The sequence below is a fragment of the Chanodichthys erythropterus genome, chromosome 7 (assembly GCF_024489055.1).
Source record: "Chanodichthys erythropterus isolate Z2021 chromosome 7, ASM2448905v1, whole genome shotgun sequence".
Taxonomy (NCBI): Eukaryota; Metazoa; Chordata; class Actinopteri; order Cypriniformes; family Xenocyprididae; genus Chanodichthys; species Chanodichthys erythropterus.
Window position 1 is genome coordinate 32,934,349 of NC_090227.1, and position 17,873 is coordinate 32,952,221.

Below are 17,873 nucleotides of genomic sequence, written 5' to 3' on the forward strand. Positions count from 1 at the left end.
TGCAGTGTGAAACAGGCGTTAGTATTTTCACTTTGAAATGAGTGAAGGCTTGGACCCGGAAACAGTATTGTTTACATCAACTTAACAAGCGAATAGAAAAAAAAAGACTATCACAACTGCCATTTCATATTAATAATAGGCCTTGGAGAAAGTAGAAAAGAAGTTACAACAAAGTTATCGTGTGAGTGTACATTTTTCAAAAGTACAATTCATTTCTTTAGGCGTAGAACTTTATGTTCATCTTTAATTATAGCCTACTTCAGTGTGCCTCAAATAACTCAATAGACACGAATTACCAGCGAGCTCTTCCACTAGGGGACGCTATTGTAATGAAGCTATCTACAGTTCAGAAGACTTACAGTTAAAAGAGTGCATTTACTCGCGCTTCTGTACAAGATCAGATTATTTGCTCGTCATGTCAAATACTTCATATCAGTGCATTTTGTTTTTTCATCAGGGGTTTACAGCCGACACTGCATGAGAGCTGTTTTGGTTCCACACAAACAAGAATGATGTCTGGTAAGAGATGCTTTATTCTCTATCTTGAGAAGTTATCGATGTCAGTCTCCATAATACGAAAATTTAATCGATTTTCTTTTTTTGCATAACTCCGTTCCTAAAAGTATTTTTGAAGACAAATGTGTATTTATATAATATGAGCTTTTAGCTTATATTGTAAGCGTTTTCTAAGACAAATGGCTCATGAGATGTTTTACAATACTGAATTTTTTGTTTCGTTCAAGTCTGTGTAATAGCCAACACCTCGGTGCTAATGATTACTAATGTTTATAAAATTAGATCAAATATACAACTGAATCTTTCATATATTGCGATATAAACATTACAAGCAGAGCATACATATTTTTGAAAATAATTCTCAAGTTCACATAATCTTCAATCCGCCAAACTGTTTTGCAAAATTAATGTTACTACTTTAAAAATGTGCAAAAAATTCGTTTTTAGGTGGTCAGTCGCGAACTATAATTATTTTCAGAGTATTAATGAAACATCTGCTTTCCTGTTCAGGCACAAATATAAGAGAGACGGTGATTCTTTAAAACAACACTAGGCTGTCTACCTAGACAGCGTGTCTGGAAAAACCTGTGGCGCCCCAAAATGCTGTCTAGCTCATTAGGTTGTAAGACACAGCCGTGCTGTTTTCCTTAGAGCGCATTCTACTGATTTATGATTCTGGTAGTGATACAGTCAATTAGGAGAGCTAAACAAATGTGAATGACAGCCCATTTCATAGCAGCACGCCTGACTTTCACCATTAATGGAAATCTCTGAATCAATCTCAGAGAAGAAAAGAAGAAGATATATATAGCCTATGTGACAGTAGGATATTATAGTGCTTCTATTGAAAAACTTTATTATTTACATATAATTATTAATTGCATTTAACTTTATAGTCTTAAGATTTTTTTTCAAACATGTCCCTCATATGAAAATAATGGAATTTTTTTAATTCATGCAAAGACGGCATACTAGGGACACACACATTTGTTTCCCTCTTCAGTTTACATGATTGGAAACCGCAGAGCTCTTGTCCATATTTGCATTGCCAGAGCAGTAATAATGGAATATGAAATAGAGTAAGGTGAAGTCCGAGCAGGGTTGGGAAGTCAGGATTGAGTTAAATTACTTTTCACATCGTGTCCACCTCAATTTATTAGGGAAGCCCCGAGAGGCAGTGCAGTCTTATTTACAAGGCAAAGAGACAGCTGAAAAGAGCAACAGATGTCTGGATTTTTCAAGCTTCTGTGTAGCACGTTTTGGCCCCATTTAGTGGCTTTCAAAACACTATTTTCAGACTAGAATTAATGTTCAAATATGTTATCAAAAGAATATTTTTGGTAAACATTGTGTTCTTGCATTATGATGAACATACAGCAGAGATTTTCAGTCTTTTATGCATTACACACACTGAAAAACAGCTACTGAGGTCATTTGAATGAAGATCATTCAATTTGTAAGATCATTCAATGCGCAGAATAAAAACATTATAGAGGTTGGATTTGATTTAAAGATTCTTGGTTATTAAACATGCCATTTGCCACAGCAGCTGCGTGGCTTTAAGTCTTTCTGTGATTTCCCCTACTTATCGCCGTGCACCACTTAAAATGTCTCATTTGAATAATTAAAAGCTTCTCATCCTGTCTCAATAATGTTCAGAGGAAGTCTCCTAAAATCCTTACTAGAGCAAGTGTTATGGGAATATTTGTAAAGAGAACAAATAGGAAGTCTATGTTAGTCTGCATCATGTTATTTTAATATGTGATGCTCCCAACTCTTGTACTTATGCATTCAGGCTTATCTTTTTGCACCAGATGAAATGGACTGTTATTTAGCAATTAACGGACGGCTATGAAATCCTTTTAACAGTGATTGAGACTTGCTTTTCCCCCTGCTGACTTTATTCCAGGTTGATCAATCGGATGAACGATTGCATTAACGTGAGAAAAAAATTGACTCTGGATTCCACTTTTAATGCAAGGATACTGTTGCAGATTAACACTGAAGAAATAATGGGTTGCAGTCAGCAGAGGAACATCATTATGCGGTTGAAGCCAAGAAAATTAAACAAGATACTTAATAAGAGAAAAGACCATCAATAAAAGCTGGAACTGAATAGATAGTTTTATACCTTCTTTAATGGTTTGAACATCAAACAGATTTTATTCTGCTTTCTTTATCCTCCACCAATTTGATTTCTGCCTGTTCCTTCACATCTTATGTGTATTTACATCAAGAAGACTAATCATGCCAGAAAATGTGAGCTCCAGAATGGACACTCCAACTAACATCTCCCTGGTGGGACCTGGGGACGCTGTGTCCGAGTCCCTGGAGTATAAGACCGTATCTGTGTTCCTTGTGCTGCTGGTGTGTGGCGTGGGAATAGTGGGAAACATCATGGTCGTGCTGGTGGTTCTTACCACGCGCCACATGCGTACACCCACCAACTGCTATCTGGTGAGCCTGGCAGTGGCGGACCTGATGGTTCTGGTGGCCGCGGGTCTGCCGAACATCTCTGAGAGCCTGATGGCCACCTGGGTGTATGGGCATGCTGGGTGCCTGGGCATCACCTACTTCCAGTACCTTGGCATTAACGCGTCCTCCTGTTCAATCACAGCTTTTACTGTGGAGAGGTAAGACTTGTTAGGAAGTAACATAAAACTGAATGTAATTAAAGGATTAGTTAACTCCAGAATTAAAATATCCTGATAATTTACTCACCCCAATGTCATCCAAGATGTTTGTCTTTCTTTTTTCAGTCGAAAAGAAATTAAGGTTTGAGGAAAACATTCCAGGATTTTTCTCCATATAGTGGACTTCAATGGGGGCCAACATGTTGAAGGTCCAAATTGCAGCTTCAAAGGGATCTACATGATTCCAGCTGAAGAATAAGAGTCTTAACTAGCAAAACGATTGGTCATTTTCTAAAAAAAAAAAAAGTATATATTTTTTAACCACAAATGTTCATCTTGCAGTAGCTCTGCGATGCACCACGCATTACATAATAACGTTGGAAAAGTCATGTGTGACGTAGGCAGAAGTACCGATCCAGTGTCAACAAAGTGAACGTGCAAAGACTTTACAAAAAAAGGTAAAAAAAAAAAAAAGACTTTACAAAAAAAGGTAAAACAACAATGTTGGACGATTTTGAAGTAGGAGGAGAAAATGAGAGAGCAGTGCAAGATAAGCATTTGTCGTTAAAAAGTGTGTGTATATATATATATATATAGTGTGTATATATATATATATATATATATATATATATATATATATATATATATTTTTTTTTTTTTTTTTTTTTTTTTTTTTGAAAATGTTTTGCTAGATAAGACCCTTATTCCTCGGCTGGGGTCATGTAGAGCTTTCTGAAGCTGCAATGAAACGTCAGTTTGGACCTTCAACCCTTTGTACCCAATGAAGTCCACTATATGGAGAAAAATCCTGGAATGTTTTCCTCAAAAACCTTAATTTCTTTTCCACTGAAGAAAAAAAGACATACACATCTTGGATGACATGGCAGTGAGAAAATTATCAGGATATTTTAATTCTGAAGTGAAATAATATGAAATGCCCCAAGAAGTCTAATGAATATTGATAGACTTTGTGGCTTATTACTTATGCGATGGGTATACAAACAAACTGACAAGTTAATTTCTTTTCTCTTTTTGCCATGAAGGATTTCAGCATTTTAAATATCAATATTTAACCTTCTGGTGGTCTTCAGTCATGTTTTTTTACAATTTGTTTTTTTACTTCATCAAAATTGTATGAAACTTGGTGACTTTTGCGGCACTTGTTATATAAACACAAAAAAAATGTGGACGTGATTAGAAAAAGCTAAATAAATCTTATATAAAAGTCACACTTGTGATCTTTGACCACCATAGGAAATTAATGGGAAATTACAGAGGAAAAACACAAAGCCATTTTATTAGGTACAATCTACAATCAGCCACGATGAAGTAGTCTTCGATTATGTCTCTAAATATAAATCCAAATGTAAAACCTAAAAAAAAAAGTCTGAAAATACACATAGCAACTAGGGAATACACAACCCTTTAAATATACAGGCATCTAGTGGTTAGACTATGGTATTACAAATTATTTTCTTTTTTTTTTCCATCAGATACCTTACCTCCATACCTTCTATACATTGGATTTTAAATATCCTTGCTCCATTTTAAACTTAAACACTGATAATTGAAAATAGTATGTAATTCTAACAGTAAATAGTACATAATTTAGAGGTGAATATTATCTAGTACCATTAAACCCCCTCAAATACAAAATATTAAAGAATAAGTATTACTGAATCAAAATATAGTACATTACTTATTGTCTTCTATTATTATTATTCGTTACATTTATATAGCACTTTTCTGGGTACTCAAAGCGCTTTACATATGGAAGGAGGAATCTGCTCAGCCACCACCAATGTGCAGCATCCACCTGGATGATGCGACGGCAGCCATATTGCGCCAGAGCGCCCACCACACAACAGCTTATTGGTGGAGAGGAGACAGAGTGATAAGCCAATCAGTGTATGGGGATGATTAGAAGGCCATGATGGATAGAGGCCAATGTGCAAATTTGGCCAAGATGTCAGGGTTACACCCCTACTCTTTTCGAAGGACATCCTGGGATTTAAATAATTAAAGAGTTCATTTGCAAAAACCGATAAACGCCTCACTAACACCTCTTCCAGCAGCAACCCAGAGGCCTTCCATCCAGGTACTAACCAGGGTAGCGTTTCCCGTAAGCATCGTAAGCCTAAGATGATCGTAGCTCCATTGGTTTCAATGGAGCTACAATCAACTTAAGCTTACGATGCTTTTGGGAAACGCAGCCCAGGCTCAGCCCTGCTTAGCTTCAGTGGGCAACCAGTCTTGGGCTACAGTGTGGTATGGCTGCTGGTCTTCTGTTTTTTTTTACCAAAGAGGATCACAAGTGTGAACCCTAAAAGAGGAATAGGCTTACCAGAGGGTTAAATATTTTTAATTAAATAATACTCATTACTAATATCTCTTTGTTCCACAGATACATCGCCATATGTCACCCAATGAGAGCACAAACCGTCTGTACGGTTTCCCGAGCCAAACGCATCATTGCCGGGGTGTGGGTTTTCACCTGTGTCTACTGTATGCTCTGGCTTTTCCTGGTAGACATCCAGGTGAACCCTGACGGTCGTGTTCAGTGTGGCTACCGTGTCTCTCGAGACCTCTATCTGCCCATTTACCTTATCGACTTCGCCATCTTCTACGTTATCCCGCTGCTTCTGGCCATCGCTCTTTATGGTCTCATCGCCCGAATCCTTTACCTGAATCCTCTGCCCCACCCACCAGATTCAGGCACCATAACCGCCCCCACTCTCAGGAGGAGCTGCAAAGAACCGGCGGACGCTGGAAAAGGAGGTCGCCAGGGACGGCCAAAGAGCGCGCTTTCTTCCCGGAAACAGGTAGGTGTGTGTGTGTTTCTGCATAACTTTGTTTTTAGACAATTCTGCATTTTGATATCCACTGAGATTGCAATACATGGCAAACGAGGGGCAGTTCTCCTCTCCTGTACCGTGCCTTATGATTATTATCTCATATTTGTTTTTTGAAAGGTCAGTTCTTTTTTCTGAGAAGAATGTTTTACTCTACTAAATGTCAATTTGTGAGAAGAAGAGTGTGATGATATTTTCCTGATGCAGTTTAAAATAGTGTTTAAAAGTAACAAATTTAATTGGCAAAATTTAGATAATAAAGTCAAGATTTAAATGTTTTTATTTGCTTGCATTTTAATTCGTACAAGCCAAGTGCCTAATTTGGCGTGATAATAAAAAAGAGACAATCATTTAAAACATAGTTGCCACTGGTGGCTGTTTTAAACTTAAAATATCATTACATAAAGTGCACGGCAGTGTTTCCTGCACCCAACAACAAACACAGTGTGAGCCTTTGTGTCACAAACAAATGATTCCTAGGTACCAATTATTTGTGATGATTCATTCAAAATAATTCACAGCTTCGAATTCACTCACGAATCAGAGGTTTGAACCAGATTCAGTGAATCTTTAGGAGCCGTTATTGAGTTCAAAACTGAACCATGAGTCATTTTTCATGAACCAGTTATGTATATTCTTTACAAGACTTACACCAGTCTATTTATTGACTTGTTGTTTAAATGACAATGCATAATTTAAGGTGCAGTGAATAAGGTCCAATTGTACATGTGAACTGAGTGTAAGAAAAGGTCTGTTTGGTTGATACTGTTATGTATGGAACCATTGCCAACACATTTTACTGATAGCATCAAAGTGGAATTTATGCTAAATATTTTTTTTGTTGTCTGAAATGCTGTATACAGCACAATAATATATTTGCACACCTACTTTGTGCAAAGAAAGTCATATTTTGATGCAGACCAAACATCTGAGCTCTTTTTTTTTTATTGTGTGAAAGGGTACATAATGGCCGAATATCATCATAAAGCAGATCATTAGGATCTATCTCATCAGAAGAGAGGCATTAGGGGCCATCAGGGTACAGTCTGGGTCTAGATTACCATCACTGCATCAGCCACAGCTATGTTGTGACACTGGAATGATGGGTTCTGTGATAGATCATAGATATTAGAGATATGATCTATGCATGCCGTGAGAACATGAAAGACATGCAGAGGCCAAGAATTTCAGAAGATCTTCCATGTATTTATTGTTTAAAGGCATGTGGATGTTTGCTCTGAATGAAGATGAACTTACACACAATCACATTTTTTTTTAAATATTCCTATACAGTTTTTATATCGTTTTTTAAATTCAGTTTATTTATTTATTTTTATTACATCAGGTTAAACTAAATGAAAATTAGATGTTGCACTGTCCCTGTGTTTTATATATATATATATATATATATATGAAACTAATATATATATATATATATATATATATATGAAACTAATATATATATATATATATATATATATATATATATATATATATATATATATATATATATATATATATATATATATATATATATATATATATATATATATATATATATATATATATATATATGTGTGTGCAATATCACACTCGTAGCCGTGCGATATGGCTGTAGATCAGCACGGCTGTGATTTGGCCATAGGTAATCACAGCATGCTGATATACAGCTACGAGTGTGATATTGCGTTTATACAACAGTCCAATGGCACAAGTGTGTAAATAAATAAGAAATAACAACAGAGTGTCTTTAAAACCCTCTTTTGTGCAGCACTACTTCCTTCCGCCATGGATTCAAATCTCAAGTTACTGACAGTAACTCAATGGTTACTGACAACTCAGCGTTGTCAACATTAGTATTGTATTCTTGACAAAATAGACTTACAAATTGTACAAATTGCTCTTGGCTATGTTGCCTTCTCCTGTTGCCATCTCACTCTCACTCATTCTCTCTCTCTTCCTTCCCTTATATTATTATTTTGTCTAGATAATTTACTTATATTTTGTATTTTAGTAGCGCTTTTTACTGTGCATTTATGTTTTTTTTTTTTTTTTGATGTGTATATGTGTAATGATACTCTGTTTTTGTTTTTAGGGTGACTTTTTAACATTCTGTCAAGGGTCTACAGATGAAAAATATCCTTTTGGGCTAATTCTGGCACATTTACAGTTATGCTTATTAATGTGCATTGCCCCTGTTAAAGGTGCTCTAAGCGATGTCACGCATTTTTTTCACATAGAGCAAACATCTCCTCACTACCCGCTAGCTGCCTGTCCCCTGAACACACAGTAAAAAAAATGCGGTCTCTGTAGTCACCACAAGCTCCAAAAACGGCAACAAAATCTACCTGAAGCCTGGACCACGAAACATAATAAACATGCTCCAGCCAATAACCGACAAGAATGATTTTAAATGCGCGTTCATGACTGTTTCAGGAAGCACGGAGGGGAGGGGGAGGAGGAGGAGAAGGAGGGAGGGTCTAGCTAGCCTAAGTTGACAGTTGGACCAAGTTGAGTCCCTCCATTGAAACTCATTGTATTTTGTGCAGTATGCAGCATTACCTGTGTCTGAAATAACATTAATTCTTTAGGTCGATGTCCATAATATTATATCCATTATAAAAGTCTGTTTGAATGTCCGCTGAGAAAAGCGATCTTTTTAACTTATTTGTCCTTTTTTACAGCTAAGGGAATTTTCCATAGCATACATCAAACAACTTCCTTTGCAAAAGTTCCTTTCAATTTAAAAGTCTCTTGCGACTGACTTGAATGAGTCTCATTCACTCCTAAAGTTTTGCCTTCATTTAATGGCATTTTAATGGAACTTTAACTCAATCCATATTACGCACTATTTATTGAATTTCAAAAAAAACCCCCAAAAAAACAAAAAAAAAACAACAATAGCCATTATAAATGACAGTAGGAAGTACAGATAAGTCAAACGTACAAAAGCACTAGTGTTCCCGTGACAGGTTGTCAAATAATTACCAAATGCCAAAAAATAAATAAATAAAATAAAAGCGACACAGTTAAGAAAATATTGTCCGTTATTAGAGTTGCGAGTTTGGGGGCGGAGAGTGCGAGCATTTAAAGGGGACACGCACTGAATCAGTGCATATTTAATTATGCCCCAAAATAGGCAGTTAAAAAATTGAATAAAAAAAGTCTATGGGGTATTTTGAGCTGAAACTTCACAGACACATTCAGGGGACACCTTAGACTTAAGGTGCGTTCATGCGGCCTCATAATTCCTGTAGTTATGAGATTCCTGCTTGTAAAAAGCATTCACGTCCTCGTAGAGTTCGTAATTACAGCTTGTAAGCTGGGTTTTTTCTGAAAGCTCCCAGATGTACCACGTGGCTGCTGTAGATTCATTTAGGCGTTCATAGTGTGGTGCCATGGAAACGCATTATTCCCAATTCAAGGACCAAAAGGATGTGAACAGCTCCGAATATAACGCCACGTGTTGTTATCTCAAGATTCCGGAAAATACGAGGTGGCGTGAATGCAGCATTATATTACATCTTGTGAAAAAGGGTTCTAGGGCACCTTTAACAAACACCATAACACACGTATACATTGACGTGATTGGACAAAGAACTGAAAGGCACAGGGAGATACTAGGGCTGCGTTCCAGTTCGGTTTTAGACACGCACTCGCGAACTTTCCTAAACACTTGCCCTCGGGGGAATCCCTGCCGCCATTCTGAAGTGTGTTCCACTTCGTGAAGTGGACGAGGGAAGTTTATATGGACAGACCCTCGCTCCCTCGATTTTGACAGAGGGAGCGAGTCTACTTCATATGTACACTTCAGGCAGCTCCATAACCCACAATGCAACACGATTGTGACGTCAGCGCATATCGCGTTTAATTTACCCCACCACAAACAACTCTATGATATATTAATTATTTTTTAAACATTTAAAACACACATATAAACATATAGAATGCTGTAATAAACAATTTTGTAAAAATAAATAATAAATCAGCTCCATTGCGGATTCCAAGTGATCAAGGGCTTAGGACGTTCCAGTTCAGCCCATACAAAGGTTCTGCCAGAAGTGGGCACTCGTGCAACGTAAGCAATGACGTACATCCGAGTCAACGAGACCGAGTGAAGTTAGCGAGGGAAGGGCATTTAAAAACCGAACTGGAACGCAGCCTAGAACACACGAGGAGTGAATAACACGGCACAGGTGAATGACATTACTGATTAGACAGACTGGGTAGAAACTAGGTCACAGACTAAACCAAAAACACAATGAAGGAGGGAGACACCGACTATACATGTAACACATAGAGCTGGGAATCTGAAGGATCTGGAGAGATTCTGTATGAAGGAATGGTGTCTGATCTCTTCTCAGGTGTTCTCCAAACTCATTAGTCATTATAGGTGAAGACTTAGAGCCATTATCTTAGCAAAAGGAGGTTCAAAAAGTATTGAATAAAAGGGTGCCAATGATGCCAACGTCTTTTGGAGAAAAACATTTATTTCCTAAAGAGATTTTCCCACATTTCCAATTCTTTTACTTCGATGAAAGGTTCGATTTTTTTGTGAATTTTATAATTAAAGATCAAAAGAATTAACAATGCAGAAATAATTTTACAGGCTTCTTTGCTCATATTTACCAAGGGTGCCAACCATTCTAACTACAGATAATGTCATGAAATTCAGACCATGCGGTGACCTACGCGCACGTGTACCTGCAACTGTGTTTACCTCAAATGTGCACTTATGTGGAGACTCTTGTGAGTCTCAGATCAAAATCTTGAAGATTCAAGAGGGCCCCACTTGAGTGGAACATTTGCATAATATGATTTGTGATGTTCACTCAAGTATGCTTAATACTCCTAGAGATTATGCTCTTTGAGGTTAAAAGAGCGGCTCCCTTTCTTTCGCTTTTGTACCTCGGTTACGCCGCACCTCCAGCGCTTTGATCACTTCATCTGCAAATTTCATAAAGTTCAATACGATTCAAGATGCCTGTGCCACCGCAGTGGTTGAGTGAAGTTATCTCTCCTAGGAATCTGATAAAGTCATCACTACAGTAGAGGCTCCCCTTTATTTAACCTAATCATGAGTAGCAGCCGGCTTTGTTTGTGCTGTGTTAAGACCTTGTTTTCCATTGATAAGCAATCACAATAACCAGATATTCCAAATATATATTCAAATTGTCACTGCCAGTCATGCAGTCATTATCTCCTGCTTTGTTAATTAAAGGAGCTCCTCCCAGCCCCACACAGCTTCAATTAGATGCTTTGTTGTGCAGACAATTTTGTCATTATTATTGAAGGTCTCCGTCACCGGTTGTCTATCTCCAGCATGAGACAATGAGTGCGCTCAAACCCCAGAGGAGTCCCTGTGAATGTTAATGGGAGGAATTTTTGCATTTATTTGTCACTTGAACTAAGTGAGGAGACATTAGGGAGGACTTCTTTGTTTTCTTATGACAGTCAAAACATGGTGTGGATATATTCCTTCAAAATATATTCCTTCTTTGACAGTCAAAACTTGGTGTGGATATATTCCTTATATCCCTTCACACAGGGATTCAACAGTTTGCCTGTTAACCATCACTGACACAAAGATGATGTTTAACTGATGTTTGACTGTGTCTCCATCTTGTTGTCTCTCTCTCTCTCTTTCTCTCTACCGATCCCACAGTTTTCATGCCATGAACAAAAATGTAATATGTAATTATGATCTAGATAAGGATGAATTATTTTTTTTTATGTAACTCAAAGCACTTTGTCTAAGCCTGTTTGTACATTTTCTCTTAAAAATACCTCTAAATATATACTGTACACATTAACAAGAAGACATGGAAAATTGTGTTATTTTCATCGATCATGTACATGTCTTTTCCTGCCTTGAAAGCGCAAATATATGTTTTCTTTTGATCTATTGAACATTGTTGCTGTGAATTCTGTTATAACATTCCCAGGTGAAAAAATGTTTGCGCACTAATTTTGTACTCAATATACAAAAAAAAATTCTTTAGTACAACTTAAATACATCTAAGTGTACTCAACTGTGCTATTTTGAGACACCATGAAATATGAACTAAAATGTGCTTCTAATATACTATCTCTGTATTTAAAAAATATATTTAGTTACCACTTGTAGTACACTATGGGTTCAAATGTACTATAAGTGATATCTAAATACATTTTTCATACATTTTTAATACAGAGATAGAATATTAAAAGCACAATTTAGTTCTTATTTCATGGTGTCTCAAAATAGCACAGTTTAGATGTTCTTAAGATTATCTTAAGAAGTACTAAAGAAGATTTTTTAGTATATTAAGTACAAAATTAAAAACTGTGAAAATGGAGCACTTTAAGTACATTATAGAAATTTACTTTTTTTCACCTGGGTTACCATGGTAACATTATCTAGCTAGTTAACATTGATATGTTGTAGAAATTGTGACTTATGACAGTTTAGGGTGCATACGCTTTAAAGGGGACCTATTTTGCAAAATTCACTTTTACATGGTGTTTGAACATAAATGTGTGTTGTATGTACACAACCACCCTATAATGATAAAAATCCATCCACTCCTTTTTAAAAAATCCCTATAATTCATAACAATTTCTCAGAACAAGCCACTTGCAGATTCTGTACAAAGTGATGTCACTTTGTACAGGCCCCACCCATGACTGTTGACAGACACTGCCGTATTAGCATAAACCCCGCCCTGAGCAAGTTGTACACAGTCTGCCATTGTGTCTCAGTTGTAGCGACAAGAAAGTGATTGAGGTGTTTTGTTGTTGGATGTAAAAATGAACATAGTCTTCATTTACTCCTGACATCTAAGCCGCTAAAGACGCAGTGGATTAGTTTTATTTTTAAAGGGAATGTACGATCTAATATACGCATGCAATTTCTGTCCCTGCTGTTTACGCTCACAGACATAACCGACTGTTATGTGAACTCTGTGTGTTTGACAGAACCTTGTGTGTATTTTGCAGTTTAAGCACAATAAAACATGAAAGAGAAGTTAGTTAATACTCACGAGATGTGCCGTCTGACAGACAGCTTTCTGTGCGTGTGCTTCAGATGTGTGCAGATATAGCTTCAAAATGCATGTAGATAATAAACTTTCATGATGAAGAAGAACTGCAGTGTCACTGAGCGTGATCATGATAGAGATGATAATCAAAACCAAGCAGATGTCTTGTTTGTATTTGGCAGAGTATCCGATGCGTGTATGCGGGAGCTGTGATTGAAGGAAGCACAATTCTGGACAGGGGGTGGGGAGCAGCAGCTCATTTGTATTTAAAGGTGTCCTCGAATTAAAAATTGAATTTATCTTGGCATAGTTAAATAACAAGAGTTCAGTACATGGAAATGGCATACAGTGAGGCTCAAACTCCATTGTTTCCTCCTCCTTATATAAATCTCATTTGTTTAAAAGACCTCCGTAAGAACAGCGAATCTCAACATAACACCAACTGTTACGTAACAGTCGGGGTGTACGCCCCCAATATTTGCATATGCCAGCCCACGTTCCCAACATTATGAAAGGCATTAGACAAGGGCAGCCAGTAACGTGTGGAGCAGCACAGCCGAATCATCAGACTAGGTAAGCAAGCAAGAACAATAGAGAAAAATGGCAGATGGAGCAATAATAACTGACATGATCCATGATATCATGATATTTTTAGTGATGTTTGTAAATTGTCTTTCTAAATGTTTTGTTAGCATGTTGCTAATGTACTGTTAAATGTGGTTAAAGTTACCATCGTTTCTTACTGTATTCACGGAGACAAGAGCCGTCGCTATTTTTATTTTTAAACATTTGCATTCTGTATAATTCATAAACACAACTTCATTCTTTATAAATCTCTCCAACAGTGTAGCATTAGCCGTTAGCCACGGAGCATAGCCTCAAATTCATTCAGAATCAAATGTAAACAATATAACAGTATACAATACTCACATAATCCAACGCATGCATGCCGCATGCATGACGAACACTTTGTAAAGATCCTTTTGAGGGTTATATTAGCTGTGTAAACTTTGTTTATGCACTGTTTAAGGCAAGCGCGAGCTCCGTGGGTGGAGAGCACGAGAATTAAAGGGGCAGCAGCATAAATCGGCTCATATTTAATGATGCCCCAAAAATAGGCAGTTAAAAAAATTAATAAAAAAAAATCTATGTGGTATTTTGAGCTGAAACTTCACAGACACATTCAGGAGACACCTTAGACTTATATTACATCTTGTAAAAAAACGTTCGATGGCACCTTTAAAGACACATGCACGAAAACAGCATGTTTTTGCTAGCACTCAAAAATAAGCATTTACAACATGGTATAATAAATTATCTGTGTGGTATTTTGAGCTGAAACTTCACAGACACATTCTGGGGACACCTGAGACTTATTACATCTTGTAAAAATGGGCATAATAGGTCCCCGTTAAAGAGTTGAAAATTATTAATAGATTACAGTAGGCCTCTTTTTTCCAGTAGATATGATTATAAATCAGCTAATTTAAGGTTAACTATTTGTTGTACCTTGTTTTTCTGTCTTAAAATCTTGACATTTATTAAACAAAAAAAATGTTGCTAAAATAAATAGTATCTTTATGTTATACGTTACATTTTAAAGTCTTGTATGCTTCCAAACCAGCATTTATTTGATTAAATAAAGGAAAACAGTAATGATGTGACATATATATTTTAAATGTAATGAAATTTTAGTCAGTATTCAGTGTCACGTGATCCTTCACAAATCATTCTAATATGCTGATTTGGTGCTCAAGAAACATTTATTTTTATTTTCAAAACAGTAGTGTAAAATAATTGAATAAAAGTAAATAGAAGAGAATAGAAATGGCTGAAACATTGCTATCATCCTTCTCTTTCTGCATTTTGTCCATCGCAGTTTACAAAGTCAAATGTCAGGATTTTTATCTTGTTATATAAACACTGTAACTTGCTAAAAAAAAAAAATTCAAGATACATATCATTAAAATAAACTATTCAAAAGAGTAAGGTTAAATTAGCACATGAACATCTGTTCACACTATTAACATCTTCCTGTCAGTGGCATGAGAAACAGCTTGTTAAAAAATAGTGCAATATGTGAGCATGAGGAACATGTTTGCCATTATTGCTAAAAATACTGGAAAGGGACTCTTCTTAATTCATAAGCTTTGAGCTCACATTTGAACTTCATTACATTTGCTGTATATGCGATAATATATAGAAACTTCAAAGAACCACTTTTATCATTTCTTGCCTCTGCAGGTCACTAAGATGCTGGCAGTGGTGGTTGTGCTCTTCGCCCTGCTGTGGATGCCATACAGGACCCTGGTTCTCATTAACTCCTTTGTGAGCACGCCATACCTGGACGCCTGGTTCCTGCTCTTCTGCAGGACCTGTATTTATGCCAACAGTGCGATCAACCCCGTCGTTTACAACCTGATGTCCCAGAAGTTTCGCTCGGCCTTCCGTGGGCTGTACCGCTGCCATAGGGAAGACTTGCACCAGCGGACACTCTCCATGCTCCAGAGCGGATACAGCCTAGGAAGAGACCCCCGACTTTGCAGCAACACCAACGGCACCAGAGACACACCTAAGAAAATCGGTTCAGTCACTCCTGAGAAGAAACAAAACAAAGGCATGGAGAACAAGACAAATATGGACAAGCTAATTAGCGATGGCGTAAAAAATGAGATTGATCAAAGCATCAACAAAAATGCAGTTGAAAACTGCAACATGGAGGAATTGAAAACCTCAGTAGACAAGGAGATGCCTACAGTAGAGAACGTGGACATGAGCAAGATTAATGATAATGGGAAAATAATGGAGGAAAGCACTAATACTACTCAGGATATTATCGCTGACATGAGCAACACAGAGCAGACACAGCTAGCCTGCGGTGAATTCAAATCCACTCTGGGGGAAGCTAGACAGAATGACACAGAGCTAAATCACAGCATTGTATAGATCAGCATACTATATATAAAACTATATCTTGAAATTGGGACCTTGTTTGTATGTACTAACAGGCGTCATTCTCTCTCTCCAGTGGAGGTGGCAAGACTGTAGCCACTCACTCCTCATAATTTACAAGTGAAACCATTTGGCTGTCAGCACCAGCATCACATGCCTCCTAGTGCTAAAGCTCCAGCTAGGGCTACTTGATATATATAAAAAAAAAATCATATTGTGATTATTTTGACAAAACATTTAACTATTATTTTGATCTCATATTGCTGCTTCTTAGAAATGTAGATATAGAATTACATAGAAACAGCACTCATCAAAAATAAAAGGCTGGAATGTGCTAGACGATTTTTAAACAATATGCATTATACACTTGCCGTCTTTGTAAATGGTTACAGTGGAAAACCTGACCATCGAACACTAAACAACTGAGGATCACACACTACCAGACTTGTGGAAACATGCACCTCATTGCTAGGAGACACTTGACAGATGACAACAAAATGTGCTTTATCTTCCAATGGACTGGATAGAATCATAATCTGAAACTAAAAAAAATCAGAGCCTGAGTCTATCATATACTAAATGATTTTATGTGAAATCTGGGATATCAAACTGCACAATTTTCTGCAGACTGGCTATGACTTTCAGCATGTTTTAACTCTGCCAGACTGCAAATCAGAGCAAAAAATATGGGCAAAAGTTGTGTAGTGTATTCCAGAATTGAACTGTTGCTCCTAGAAAGCAATGAGGTTACAGTAAAATGCAAATTAAAATTGGGAATTTTGATTAAAGGGATAGTTTACTCAATAATGAAAATTATTTACTCACCCTCATGTTGTTCCAAACCATGTTCTTTCTTCCTTGGAACACAAAAGAAGATATTTTGAAGAATGTTTTATGCAGTTTTAGTTCATACAATGAATACGGAAGAGGATTAGGGCCAAGAAATAATAAAAAAAAAATGAAACCATCTCGAGATTAAAGTTGTTAAAGGAACACTCCACTTTTTTTGAAAATAGGCTCATTTTCCAACTCCCCTAGAGTTAAACAGTTGAGTTTTACCGTTTTCGAATCTATTCAGCCGATCTCCGGTTCTGGCGGTACCACCTTTAGCATAGCTTAGCATAGTTCATTGAATCTGATTAGACCGTTAGCATCGCGCTTAAAAATGACCAAAGAGTTTTGATATTTTTCCTATTTAAAACTTGACTCTTCTGTAGTTAAATCGTGTACTAAGACCGACAGAAAATGAAAAGTTGTGATTTTCTAGGCTGATATGGCTAGGAACTATACTCTCATTCCGGCGTAATAATCAAGGAAATTTGCTGCTGTATCATGGCTGCAGCAGGCGCAATGATATTACTCAGCGTCTCTCACATACGTCTCCATGGTTGCAAGGCACGTTCCCTGTGCAAGCAGGGGCTCACGGGCGCTGCGTAATATCATTGCACTGCTGCAGCCATGGAACGGCAGCAAAGTTCCTTGATTATTACGCCTGAATGAGAGTATAGTTCCTAGCCATATCAGCCTAGAAAATCACAACTTTTTATTTTCCGTCGGTCTTAGTACATGATGTAACTACAGAAGAGTCAAGTTTTAAATAGGAAAAAACATCAAAACTCTTTGGTCATTTTTAAGCACGATGCTAACGGTCTAATCAGATTCAATGAACTATGTTAAGCTATGCTAAAAGTGGTACCGCCAGAACCGGAGATCGGCTGAATGGATTCGAAAACGGTAAAACTCAACTGTTTAACTCTAGGGGAGTTGGAAAATGAGCCTATTTTCAAAAAAAGTGGAGTGTTCCTTTAAATTTCGAGAAAAAAGTCGAAATAAAATGTTGAGAATAAACTTGTTAAATTACGAGAAAAAACTTGTTAAATTTCGAGAAAAAAGTCGAGATA

At 37.0% G+C, this 17,873-nt stretch overlaps 1 protein-coding gene across 4 annotated transcripts; it reads left to right on the forward strand.

Moving 5' to 3' along the window:
* Positions 1–55: 55 nt before the first annotated feature.
* trhr2 (thyrotropin releasing hormone receptor 2) lies at positions 56–16,964 on the forward strand. 4 transcript variants are annotated; one of them, XM_067389255.1, is made up of 5 exons: positions 56–181; positions 458–519; positions 2,426–3,149; positions 5,554–5,971; positions 15,265–16,964. In XM_067389255.1, exons 3-5 carry the CDS (start codon positions 2,764–2,766, stop codon positions 15,964–15,966), a joined length of 1,506 nt encoding a protein of 501 aa, XP_067245356.1. In that variant the 5' UTR covers positions 56–181; positions 458–519; positions 2,426–2,763; the 3' UTR covers positions 15,967–16,964. The 4 variants fall into 4 exon arrangements, with proteins under 4 accessions (XP_067245356.1, XP_067245357.1, XP_067245358.1 ...); XM_067389256.1 differs by having other exon boundaries at positions 2,754–3,149; XM_067389257.1 differs by having other exon boundaries at positions 2,757–3,149.
* The last annotated feature ends 909 nt before the right edge of the window (positions 16,965–17,873 follow it).